Source organism: Sarcophilus harrisii, chromosome 1, assembly GCF_902635505.1.
Source record: "Sarcophilus harrisii chromosome 1, mSarHar1.11, whole genome shotgun sequence".
In the NCBI taxonomy this organism is placed as follows: Eukaryota; Metazoa; Chordata; class Mammalia; order Dasyuromorphia; family Dasyuridae; genus Sarcophilus; species Sarcophilus harrisii.
In genome coordinates, this window is record NC_045426.1 from 144,347,101 (window position 1) to 144,361,075 (window position 13,975).

Genomic DNA, 13,975 nt, shown 5'->3' on the forward strand with positions numbered 1-13,975 from the left:
ACTATGTCCTAACTGATTGGCATCTACTCAATTTCTATTGTCTTGTTATAAAAGAAAAGCTATTAGAAATATTTTTGCACATGTGGGATTTTTTCACTCTTTTATGATATCTTTGGGATACAGTTCTTTAGGCATAGTTCCAAATTGCTCTCCAAAATGGCTGGATAGGTTCACAACTCCACCAACAATGCATTAGTGTCCCAACATCCCCTCCATCATTTATAATTATTTTTTTCCTGTCGTTTTAGCCAGTCTGAAAGAGGTAGAGTGCTACCCCAGTTGTTTTAATTTACATATTTTTAAATCAATAGTGATTTAAAGCGTTTTTTATGTGACTTAAATGGCTTTAATTTCTTCATCTGAAAATTGTTCATAGCCTTTGACCATTTGTCAATTGGGAATGATTTGTATTCTTATAAATTTGAGTCAATTCTCTATATATTTAGAAATGAATATTAGAAACACTGGCTATAAAAATTGTTTCCCAGCTTTGTGCTGGGTACATTGGTTTTGTTTGTGCAAAAACTTTTTAATTTAATATAACCAAAATTATCCATTTTGCATTTCATAATGTTCTCTAGTTCTTTGGCCATAAATTCCTGCCTTCTGCACTGATCTTACAGGTAGATGCTCTCATGTTCTCCTAATTTGCTTATTATATCACCCTTTAAGTCTAAATTTCAATCAATTTCAACCTTATTTTAGTATAGGGTGTTTGATATTGGTTATTACTTAGTTTCTGTCATACTGTTTTTCAATTTTCCTACCAATTTTTGGCAAATAATAAGTTCTTATTCCACAAGCCCAGAGTCTTCAGGTTTGTCAAACACTGTTACTATAGCCATTGACTATTATGTCTTGTGTGCCTAACCTATTCCACTTTAGCCATTACCAAAATGGTTTTGATTACTACATATATACATACATATATATACATATATATATATATATGTATATGTATATATATATATGTATATGTATATATAGTAAAGCTAGACAAGCTTTATTTGCCTTTTTTTTCCCCATTAATAAGGGAGAGTCTTCTATAGAATATAAGATGAAATCAAAATTTTTGTGTGGAAAGATTGATCTTGGTAAAAAGGCTTACTTTTTCAGAAAATGGAGTAAAGCAGGAGAAAATGGGAGATGTTGGTTTCGGGCAGTGGATAAATAAGGTTAGATGATGAAAAGGGAAGAAAGCAAGTTAACAATGAATGAAGTTAGTTTTCTTGATAAAGCATAAGTTTAGGTCTTTAGCTATGAAGGTAAAAGAAAGGAATGGTATGTGAAGGAAATAGAGGTTTGAAGTAGTTTGTGTGGGAAATAGTTTGCGTAGTAAAAAGATTACTTTGTTCCAGTGATGGGCCCCATCGAAATTAGATAACAATTTGTAGCAGACCAGTTAGCACAGTTGTGACTGTCTCTGAGTTCATAGCAGCACATGAGTAGAAAAAAAAGAGAGAGAGAGATGTTGGGCATAATCTGGAGTTGGATTGTGGCAAAGTATGAAGTTCCTGTGGTAAAAGATTTGAAGGAACAAGGGATAGACTTGTACTAGTTAATTAAAAGGTCAAGATTGAAAAAGGATGACAAGCAATACTAGAATATGAAGTGATTCAAGAATCTAGAGAAGTACGATTGAAGGAAGGATTTGAAGTCATAGGAAGAATGAATGTATTTAGGAGGAGTAAATAAGCATAGGTAAAGATGAAGTGATGGAAAGTTATGATGAGAAAAAAGAACAGTCAAATATTTTAACTGTAATGTAAAGTAATTAATTTTTATATAAATTTTATACAAGTCTGAAATTGTTAATATTGCTCTAGCTCAATTTTTCCAAAGGTAGTATATATTTTATTGGAATTTTGAAAGTTTATGGAATTATTAACAAAACTATTATAAAAAATTTTACTCTTCAGAAAACGGACAGATGATAAACCACAGTCAGGATCCACCAATGTTGGGAAAAACAAAAGAGATTTAGAATTGGAAAGTACAGATGAACCCATATTTGGAAAGAAGCCCAGAGTAGAAAATACATTATCAGAAGATGTAAGGTAAGATTTGCTTTCTTGTAAATTTCAAGCCCACTTTATATATCTTTGTCACTTTGGCTTAAGATTTAAAGAGTTTTGAAACTGTGTATAGTGTAATAGCTTATAAAACTGAATAAAACAACATGGTAGTCATCTAGACTTTCAAAAATAAGATTTTTATTCTTTTGCTATGTCTCACATACCTTGATTTAAAAAAAATAGTTCTCTCTAGCATCCTCTTGTTCTTAGCTAGAACATTGCTAAAAAGCATTGAGTAACTTATTGCTATTACCGTCGAAAAGTAGAATTTGAGCAAAGAGAATATTTTTGTTTTGTTTTTAACAGTACTATGTAGTCAGAGAGTTTAGGGAATCATATCCATCTTGAAAACAAAATAATTTAGGTAACTTTATGAGGCAAGGCAACCATTAGTGATAAGCTAAGATAGGCAGTTACCGAAATAGAACTGTAGAAGAAATTTCCATTATTTATTGTGAAATATGTCTGTTATAAATTAAGTTGTGTCTTTTTTGGTCTGGGCCTATGATTTTTTTTTTTTTTTAAATAATAATGTCTTTTGGAGGGCAGATAGTGCAGTGAATGGAACACCAGCCCTGAAGGACTTGAGTTCAAATCTGGTCTCAGATACTTAATACTTCCTACCTGTGTGACCCTGGGCAAGTCACTTAATGCCAATTGCTTCAGCAAAAATAATATAATAATAGCTTTTTATTTTTCAAAATACATGCAAAAATAGCTTTCAACATCCATCCTTGCAAAACTTTGTGTTCCAAAATATTCTTTCTCCCTCCTTACCTCTGCCCTCCTCTTGACAGCAAGTAATACAATATAGGTTAAACATGAGCAATTCTAAACATATTTCCACATATATTAAGCTGTGCAAGAAAAATCAGATCAAAAGGGAGGAAAATGGGAAAGAAAAAACAAGCAAACAACAAAAGTAAAAGTACTATGTTGTCATCTGCATTCAGTCTCCATATGGACCTATGGTTTCATTGGTGTAGGTAACTCCTGATGAAGCATGTCCCTATACCATAAGTATTTTGTACTTAGACATCTATAAGTTTGCTGCCTTGTGTACTATGAAGATAAGTGACTTGGCCTTAGGTTCACTCATCTAATATAGGTATCAGAGACAAGATTTGAACCCAAGTAAAATTCTGATGTTAAATCTCTTTTCATCATACCATGCTATTATGTTTTCTGGTGATTAAAATTTTGTAAGTTGAAAGTTCTTCCAAAGCAGAATCATGGTATTTTAAACTACTTTTTCCATCAGAAATAGTGTGTAAGAGAAGTATATATGCCAAATTATTGACAAAGTATCTTCTTACATTTAATTTTTATTTTTTAATTTTAGTTTGGCAGATCTCATGCCCAGAGTCAAAGTAGAAGCAGTAGAAACTGTTGAAGGCTGTACACATGAGGTAAGTGTAAATAATAAGGAATGCAATGACTTTAGACTAGCATTTTTTGTAAGTAATTAGGTTAGTAGGCAATAATCAGCTTAGTTATCAGTGCAGCTTGGAAAGAATAAGCAGTATCTGTGTTACATTGTCTTTTGTATATAAGATCACAGATTTTAGAGAGGGAAGGAACCTTGAAGGCCATTTTGTTAGATGTTACATATGTTATAAGAGAAGTAAAATGACACACTAGTTCTTCAGATTCGGTACTCTTCCTATTACAGCATGCTGCTTATCTTCCACTTTTGATTCATATCCTCAAATTTAGAGGTCTAGAGTTCACAAATCCCAGTTTCTCTGCCAGATAACTGTTTTTGGTAATCTAGAGTCTCTTTGTAGGACAGGTGCTCTTAATCTCTTTTTTTGTCACGTACTGCTTTGGCAGTCAGTGAATCCTATCAATATTATTTTCAGTGCATTAAATAAAATATATAGGATTACCAAAGAACTAATTTTATTGAAATTATTAATAATTTTTAAAAGTTCATGGAACTCAAGAGTTTTTATACAAACTTTTATTATTAATTCTGAGTTTATAAAACAGGTGAGAGAAGCAATTAAAAGATACATTGTTAAGATATAAGAAATATTCAGAGCAACATCTAATGTACAAAAATGACTTAAAGCTCCAATGGGAGTTTTATCTATTAAAACATTTCTTACATATTTCAAGATTCAAAGATTCTCAGAAATATAAAACAGATTATTAAGTCTGTTTTGTAAGTCTTCATTAAATCTAGTCTGATATCCTCCTCAGATCAATTTTCTTTTTTTGAAGTCTTGACTTGTGCTTTAGCTTAGTTGGAATTTTGTTCATTAGGGATTTGGGGTGTCTTTTGCAAATTGTGCCCTAAATCCTTTCAGAAGGATGCCTACTTTCCTTTCTATAGCTAAATTTAACCATAATAGCAAGCATGCCTGATCTACTTCCTCCTTTTCCACATAACTTTATTGTTTCAGTAATTGTGCTAAAGCCAAGTCCAGTTATTCTTCTAGCTCCTAAAAATTTTTATGGAATTGTACAATGTGAGATCTGGAAAATCATAGGAATCATCTTGTTCTCCTTTTACCTGAAGTATGAATCATCTTTGTAAAAAAGTATCTAGTACTATTGGAAGATTTCTTGTGACTAGAGACTCATTACTTGCTGTATAATCTTTTTTCAAATATCCCTAAGCCAGGAATTGGATTAAGCAATCCTGGAGAAATTTCTATTGTCCTTTATAAATGTATTTCCTCACCTCCAGTGCCATTATCATAATTTGTTTAATTATCCAGTCCCCAAACTTAATGATCACTAGGATGATAATTAAGTAGTTAGCTTTTATATAATGCTTTAATGTTTCAAAGTATTTTACAAATTTTGTTTCATTTAATTCTCACAGCAACCCTGGGAAGTCCTATTATTGTCCCCGTTTTATAGATGAAAACGTTTTTATAGGGATTAAGTGATTTACTTAGGGATACAACAGTGTCTTAGGACCAGATTTGAACATTAACATTTGTTGACTCTTAAGTCCAGCATTTCCTCAGAAAGTCATTCATATATGTAAGCTGTTCTCTCAGTGAGGAGACCCAAAAAACCTAGAGATCACCATAGCCACCAAACAGTTGATTTCTTTGTAAGTCAGTAACATTAAACACCAACTATGTCAGGCACTGTGTTTAAAGCACTAGGGATAAGAAAGAAAAGAATCTCTGCCCTCAAGCAGTTTACAATCTAACAGAGCAAATAATATACTAAAAAATTGGGGCAAATGAAGAAGAAAAGGTAACCTGGACAGAAGGAGGATGGAGCATCCAGTCATAGTGCAAACAGATGAGAAATGAGATGTGTGAGCTGGGCTCTCTTTTTAATGGAGTTTTGATGTTCATGTTTCTTATCTCCAGTCAGAGAGGCAGAAGTTAAAATGTACAATGGTAACACTATTGTAAAGATAAAACAACTTTTGAAAGAAGCTCTACCTTGTCCCACTTGATATATGATCTATGCCCAAAGGACTATAAATTCACGCATATCTTTTGATCTAACAATACCACTACTAGGCATGAATCTCAAAAGAGATTTTTAATAAGGAAAAGAACCTATATGTACAAAAATTTTTATTGCAGCTTTCAGGACAAAAAAATTGGAAATTGAAGGGCTGCCCCTCAATTGAGAAATGGCTAAATAAATTGTGGTATGTGTTTGTGATGCAATATTATTATTCTGTAGGAAGTGATGAGCAGGATGCTCTCAGAAAAATCCTGGAAAGTTCTCCATGAACTCAAACAAAGTGAAATGTATTATACAAAGTAAGAGCAATATTCTGGGATGACCAGTTGTAAATGTCTTTGCTATTCTCAGCAGAACAGTGATCCACAAGTACTCTGGTGGACTTAAGATGAAAATCCTATCCATACCCAGAGAAGGAATTGATTGTGTCTGAATACATATTGTAGCTCTGTTTTTTCTCATTTTCATTAGGTTGCATTACCTGCAGATGAAGAATATGTTCCACTGAAGCCACGAGATGGAAAAGCTGCCAAAGTCTGTACTTTTCTTTCAGTAATCTACAATTTTTATGATGTACATAAGCTAAAAATCATAATAATTATCAAATGTAGAAGATGCCTCTTTATTAGTCTATATATTTTAATACATTAAGGCTGTTATTTCATTTCTCTGGTTTCTACCACTCTGCATTTTGTTAATATTTAGCCAGTACAGTGGCAAAAACTCATCACCTTATGACCAGTCTGTCAATGAGCTTCTGGATTAGAGGCTTGTCCTTGAATTGAATTAGTTAGCCTCTACGCCCCTTGAATGTCATGTGATGACACATGACATTAAAGCTTTCAGAAATACAGGATTATTTCCATGCAACTACATGGTATCAGAATAGAATATGAAAGATTAAAATATTGAGACCAATTTTTAGTGCGTCTTGATTAAAAACTTTTTTTAAAATCCCCTTTTTTTTGGCTTTAGCAATAGGATCATCTGTCTGTTAGAAAGAGGCCATTAGTGAATATTTTTCTGAAGATTCTCTTAATCCCTTGTGTTCTTTTGTCATTCTCCTTAAAATCTTGTTGGATTTCATTTGTTTGTTTGTTTAATTATTTTGCAGGAATATCCATTCATTCTTGATGCTTTTCAGAGAGAAGCCATTCAATGTGTAGATAATAACCAATCTGTTTTAGTTTCTGCACATACATCAGCTGGAAAAACCGTATGTGCTGAGTAAGTAACTTCATTTTTAAAAGTATACTTTTAAAATAAGCATTCTTTTCTGTAATTTTTACAATAAAGATTTTCAGTTAAGGATTCATTTGTATTCTTGTTAGTAGTTCTGGAATTTTGGAGCAAAAAAGATTTTACACACACAAGACAACTTTATCTAGTTCTCTCAGTTTGCAGGTGAGGAATAAGTGAGGTTAGATTTAGAGAAGGTACTACTTTCCTGTATAGTAAACAATCTGTTAATATGTAAGCAAACATTTCAGATCTGATTTTGTGGTCCAGTGACATTTGCAGCATTATGTACAAGGTCTCAAAGATAATAAGTGGTTGAGCCAGTTTCTCTCTGTTGCATTACACTGCTTCAGTTCAATAACAGAAAAATGTATTCAAGATAAATTCATTTATTGAGCTATAAGTTTAGAATTCCCATTCTTAAGAAAGGTGAATTCTTCTCTCTCTTTTCCCCAGATTTGACTTACAGGCTTCTGTGGTAAAGGTTAGAGAGTAATGGAGAGGTCTGTCTTTTCTCAGCTAGTTGAGATAAATTCTGGTCCAAACCTCTACTTAGAGGTTTTGTTGTTGTTGTTGTTGGACATTCTAGGGTTTGGATCTTCTCTAACTGGCCAAGTAAACCATTCAAGAAAAAGCCAGGTCTGTTCTGGCTGTTCTGAACCCATATGTGGATAGAAGCTAACTTTTGTCTTGGTGGAAGATTTGTCTTATTTACCAAGATATGTGTCGATGATTCTAATTTGTGGGACTTTTTTTCCCCCACCTTTTTGTCTTTACACTCCTACTGTATTTATGTTGACATAATTTGATGATCAATATATTGTCATTTCTTGCTGTGTTATTGATTTATTACTTTGAATCTTGTTTCCCACTCAAAATTGAAAATGTTAGGAGCTCATGCTTTTTCTGTATCTTTTATTGGTATTAGCATGTATTAAGCTAAATAAATATTTGCAGATTTATATTGATCGTTTCTTGTTACAATTATTCTTCCAAAACCCAAATAACATAATAATATTTCAGGTCATTATATAGCATGTCTGTGAGTTTTGTGTCTATGCAAACATATATAAAATATCCTAAAAATTTTAGTGAAGTTTTAAGTTTGAATGAAAATATATGAGATTCAAGAAATATAAGTATAGATGGTATTAGGGAAAAAGTAGAAGTTTCATTTCTCATATTTATAGTAACCTTTAGGAACTAGAAATGTAAAAATGATTTGAAATTCTTTTTAATAATATTAAAATGATCATATTCAAATTTTGATTAAAATCTGTCTATTTAGATCACTAGAGCAGTTTCACATTTATTACTTTGACATATTTTTCTTAACTTTAATATTAGGCTTACAAATACATAGAGTATGATATTCTTAACGTTTAGTGAAATCTTTTTGTTTTTCCAAAGATCAGCCACCTGAATTTTATTTGTGTAAAAACCTTTTTAAAAGAGAAATTAGAAACATATTGATAGAGTAGAGGTCATAAGGGATGAGTTTTGTGAGTTTTTTTTTTTTTTAAACTGGTTTTGCATATTTAGGTATGCCATTGCTTTGGCTTTGAGAGAAAAGCAGCGTGTGATATTTACCAGCCCAATTAAGGCTTTAAGTAATCAGAAATACCGTGAAATGTATGAAGAATTTCAAGATGTTGGCCTGATGACTGGTGATGTCACCATAAATCCTACAGCATCTTGCCTAGTTATGACTACTGAGGTAAATCTAACTAAATAAAACGATTAATTTTATTTTTTCCTTCACATTACTTCTGGAATTAGAACTTATAAACTCTGTGCTATATCAGAAATTCAGAATGTTTACATACTTTTATCTAAAAGTCAAAAATAGACAGTATTTTGAATCTTAAATTTACTTTCTTATAATTATTTGCTTAGTAATCTGGAAATATCAGTAATTTGTATTTAAGTACCTACTATTATTTTGGAACATGTTGTTCCGTATAGTTAAACACTAGCTTTTACATTCTGAATCTGGTTGTTACTCATCTAAGTGATGACACATGACTATGGCTTTCATAAATATGGGGTAGTAATAGGGACTTTTAAAATCACAATAGAGTTTCATTTTTTATAGTCATTTCTTCTTGATCTATGTAAAATACTAGTGGGTATTAATCCAAAAGTGGATGCCCTGAAAATAGTCAATATGAATTATTGCATAGATATGCTTTCTTCTGCATTTTGCTATTTTAATTTTCCTTACCTTTGAAGTCACAGTCTATTTTGGATCAGCATTATAGATAGTGGGCTGAGAGTTATCATAGTTTAGTAAGATAGAGCACTGTATTTAGAAGAACCTTTGTTTAACTCATATCTTCCATATATCGGCTGTCAGGCTCCTTGGTAAATCATTTTAACCTAGTGCCCTAGATACGGTACAATTGTTAATATATATTTATAGAGAGAAATTATTGTGATATTACTGTACAAATGATATTATAAATCTGGTCCCCCAAAAGAAAGATAATTACTGGTTCTGGAAATTCTGTGTTGTGGATGTGTTGAGGACGTCTTAAGGAGCTATGTTGTCTGTATGACTCAAAGAAAATCCAGGAATGATCAAAAAACTATAAATACATTGTTTGTAGTATGTGAGGGCTGATAGATCATCTTAGTTTTATATCATAGATGAATGATTATCTTAAAAGTTGTTTCACAATTCAGACAGTAGAAATTGAAACTGCAATTCTGAAATAAGCTTTGTTGTACATAGAAAAACAGGAATGAAATGTGACTCTCCTTGAACTATAGCTATGCTTCCTACATACTTTTATGTTTAAAAAAAAAAGTACCAAATGATTCTGACATTTGAAAGCATATTTAAGAAAACATAGTCTGTTACTTACCCTTCCCCCTAAAAAAATCCCAATGCTCTTTGAAAAAAACTGCTTAGGAAAGAATTGTTTTCCACTGAATTTTTAAATGTCTTACAGAAAGTATTCCATTTCCAATTCTTTAGATTTTGAGAAGTATGCTGTACCGAGGATCTGAAGTTATGAGAGAAGTTGCTTGGGTTATATTTGATGAAATTCATTATATGAGAGATTCAGGTAATGTATAGATTCTGTTTTCTTAGTGTGATTTATAAAGTGTCCTTCTCGAATATTTTCAAAGTATATAGGCATCTCAAATTTAACATGAATAAAACAATTTATTTATCTTTCTCTTCCAAATCCTCTTCTCTTTGAAACTGTTATTATCAGGGGCATTACCATCCTCAGTGTATTACAGTTATTTTCATTTTTTAAAATAATTAAATAAAATTTTAATTTTTTTTGTTTAGTGAAGAAAATCAATTTTATCTCTCCACTCCCGCCATGTTCCCTTACCTCATCATAACTTAGCCTTCAAAGGACCTTGTGATAATTTAGTTTAAAAGTCCTTTGTGCCACATAATTTTTACTTTTGATTTTTTATAAATTACTACTCTCCCTTGTTTGATGTGAAGTAGAAATATATTTTTCCTTTGAATATGAAGGTATCTTTGGGGCTACTTGAAGCCCCAAAGTATTCAAGCTATTGCACTTCAATGCATAAATTTTTTGAAAGCTTATGTTATAGAATAGCTTCAATGTAATGCTAATCTAGTTTTATGATAAGGATAAGTAAACGAGAAGAAAAAAAGTTTGTGGCAATATTACTTCAATAATTTGGAGTTCTGTATTTGTGATTTTTATTTTCTAGAGCGTGGTGTGGTATGGGAAGAAACTATTATTTTGCTTCCTGATAATGTTCACTATGTCTTCCTTTCTGCTACTATTCCAAATGCTCGACAGTTCGCAGAGTGGATTTGTCATTTACATAAACAGGTAATACTTTCTTTAACAGAAATAAGATTTCTGTGTCAAAGAGCAAAATACCTTAGTTTTAAATGTCCAGTACTCTACTGCCTTTATAATAAAGTGAAGGAAAAGGGTAAAAAAACAAAAAGCAAGAATCCTTGTTTATAAGGTGGGAAAAGAGTTAAGAATAAAAACCATATCCATATACCAGTTAAAATACAACAGACACCTTGAACTATGCCATGGCTACAAAACCTTGAATAATATATATGGACTAGTGTATATGTACACTTTTTGGTTAACTACTTGATGTATTTCTGGATTACTACTCTTATTCTGTCTTACTCCAAGATTTACCTGTTTTTATCCAAAATTTTGCACTATCAATCTACTAAAGCTAATTTAATCTTGTTACCGCCTTACTAAAAATATCACACAATTTCAGAGGGAAGGGACCTCATATCTCATCTGATCTCCTTTACCAACTACCTGGAAAATGATCTAGCCTTGGCTTGAATATCCACTGAAGGGGGGGTAGCCCACTACTTCCCAAATGAGCCTTTTCTACTTTTGAATAGCTCTCACTTTTTTTTTTCCTTAACTTTTTTTCATAAAAATAGCTTTTTATTTTCAAAATACATGGAAAGATATTTTTCAGCATTCACTCCTACAAAACCTTGTATTGCAAATTTTTCTCCCTCCTCCCCTAGACAGCAAGCACTTCAATATATGGTAAACATGTGCAATTCTTCTAAACATTTCCACATTTATTATGCATCAGATCAAAAAGGAAAAAAAATGAGAAAGAAAAAAAAAGCAAACAACAACAAAAAAGGTGAAAATACTATGCTGTGATCCACATTCAGTCCCCACAGTCCTCTCTTTGGGTATAGATGGCTCTCCATCACAAGATAATTGGAACTGGCCTGAATCATCTCATTATTGAAAAGATAAAAACATCATCAGATTTGATCGTTGTATAATCTTGTTGCTGTGTACAATGTTCTCTTGATTGTACTTACTTCACTAGCATCAGTTCATGTAAATCTCTCCAGATAACTCTTCAGTCTTAAAAACTGTTTTTCTTATAGCAAGTCTCATATTCATCTTTTCTTCCTCTCAAGATTTCTTGGTCCTTATTTCCATAATCTCTTTTTTTATCCATTCAAGAAATGTTAAAGACATTACAAGCAGAAATTAAAACCTGTGTTCTTCTTAGAAAAACATGTTAGCTGCTAAAATTATTTAGCCTCAATTATAAAGTTCTGTCAAAATTGACTTTTTTTGACATAATATTTTTATTTTAATTACTTAAACATGTATATTTAGACATAAATAACTATCACATATCTATGTACATATATACATAGATTACATGTCTATATTATACGCATTTATAACATTTGGATAGTTAAAATATAAATGCTCATATATGTAGATTTTTTTCAACCTCACCAGTATTTCCCAATATAATCATTCCCTTTTGCAGAGAGACATTTCTTGTTTATAGTAAAGAATAAAAAAGACATTTTTATTAGCAAAATTAGCAAAAACTACACAATTGAAAGAACATGTTTCAAAATTTATTCAGCATCATATTTCCCTGTTCGTTTCTATAATCTCCCCTTCTCTGCAGAGACAAGAGGGAGGATTCTTATATTTCTTTAAAGCCAAATTCTGTCATATTAGTATTTCAGAGAATTTGTTTTAAATTTTTTAGTTCTTTCCATTAACATCATGTATATTTTGTTCCTGGTTTTAATTAATCACATTGCCATAGTTCATATAATTCTTCCCATCATCTGCATCATATCTATAATTTTTCCATGTACATTAACATTCCTCTATATTCATATACTGTCTCTTTTTTAACCATTCCCCCATTAATGAGCATCTACTTTGTTTCCAGAATTTGATCACTATGAAATGAAATCTCAGAGTTACTTTGATTTGTATTTCCTTTATAATTAGGGATTTAGTGCATTGTTTTGCTGTATTGTTGATCTATTTGTTCCTATCCTTTGACCACTTAGATACAGAACTGGAAGAGACCTGAGAGGTCACCTCTTCATTTTATCTGAGGAAATAGAAGCCTAAAAAGTGACTTATTCAAAATGACACAGGTCACAAGCATTAGATTCTTTGCACTGTGCCATAACAGACCTTTATCAGAGAAATTTGATTCAAAGACTTATATCAGAAATTCAAGGATAGTTCAGTATTAGAGAAAAGCACAATCATGTTAAAAACAAAAACACTTTAAAACACCGTATTATATTAATGTTTATCATTATTAATTGCATAATAGATAAATATTATATTTATAAATTATAAAATGAATTCAATAAGAATAAGAAAACATGTTAATACATTATGCTAATAGATTTAGAAAAAAAGCCTTTGACACAAAATACAGTGCTCATTCTAAAAACTTTACAAGATAATATAGGCCTTACATATTAAAATAATTTTTTTATTGATTGGGGAGGAGGTATTTACAATTTATGTCATCTGTATAATCCATGAATCCATGGAGTCTTTGTATCCTTCCTCATCTGCTACCAAACTTTCTCTTTTAAAATACTTTTTAAAAGAAAGAGAAAAAGTCTCACAAAACTAACTAGCCTATCCCCCCAAAAAAAGTCTGAAATTATATGTTATACTCGCTGATGGTCCCTCACCTTTGTAAATAAGTTGTGGTGGGGAAGTGATAGTCTCTCCATATTTTTCCTTTGGGACCAAGGTTGGTCATTATGATTTCATAGAATTCAGTTTTACTTGTTTTGTTTTTTCCATTTGCACTTTTATACTCATCATGTATATGGTTTTCTAGCTTCACAGAATCTCTAATCCCTTCTCTTTATTTAAAACCTTTCTGTTTAAAAAGCCTTTTAATTCGGGTGTTTATCATATCTTATCTGGTTTATTACAGTAACCTTCTGAGTGGACCCCCTATTTCATCTTGCTCCACTCCATCTATTCCTCCACACTGGGTAAAGAAGTGATTTTCTTAAGCTTACATATTATCATGTCACATCCCTTTTGTAATAATTCCATTGCATAAATTCCAGTGGCTCTATATTGTCTGAAGGATTAAGTATAAACTCTTTTCTGGTCTCGTTGTTGTACATAACTGCTGCTTTTTCATGGTGCATTGCAGCTAAATTAGCCTTCTCTTTTCCTTATACAAAGCATTCCATGTCTTGTCTCTGGTTTTAAAGAGAAATTATATTTAGAGGTTTAATTTGGAACAAAACCTCGTGGATTAAAAGGAATGATGCAGTGATGCTCTGGGAGCTTTCGGGAAAGTTTTTCCCCCCCCCCCCACCTCCCAAGCTTGTAGCATTTAAACAGTTGCCAGCTGATCAACAAACATCCTTTTCCTTGTAGAATGCCTCATTTTGGGCTACTACA

The 13,975-nt window shown here is 31.7% G+C and overlaps 1 protein-coding gene across 1 annotated transcript in view; it reads left to right on the top strand.

The window, feature by feature from the left end:
* The window catches only part of MTREX (Mtr4 exosome RNA helicase), an 86,394-nt gene that overhangs the window by 3,667 nt on the left and 68,752 nt on the right, over window positions 1-13,975 (top strand). The window contains exons 2-8 of the mRNA XM_012541030.3: window positions 1,920-2,057; window positions 3,418-3,484; window positions 5,991-6,053; window positions 6,634-6,746; window positions 8,301-8,475; window positions 9,739-9,829; window positions 10,464-10,588. Coding sequence (XP_012396484.2) covers window positions 1,920-2,057; window positions 3,418-3,484; window positions 5,991-6,053; window positions 6,634-6,746; window positions 8,301-8,475; window positions 9,739-9,829; window positions 10,464-10,588 — 772 coding nt within the window. The remainder of the gene's footprint in view (window positions 1-1,919; window positions 2,058-3,417; window positions 3,485-5,990; window positions 6,054-6,633; window positions 6,747-8,300; window positions 8,476-9,738; window positions 9,830-10,463; window positions 10,589-13,975) is intronic.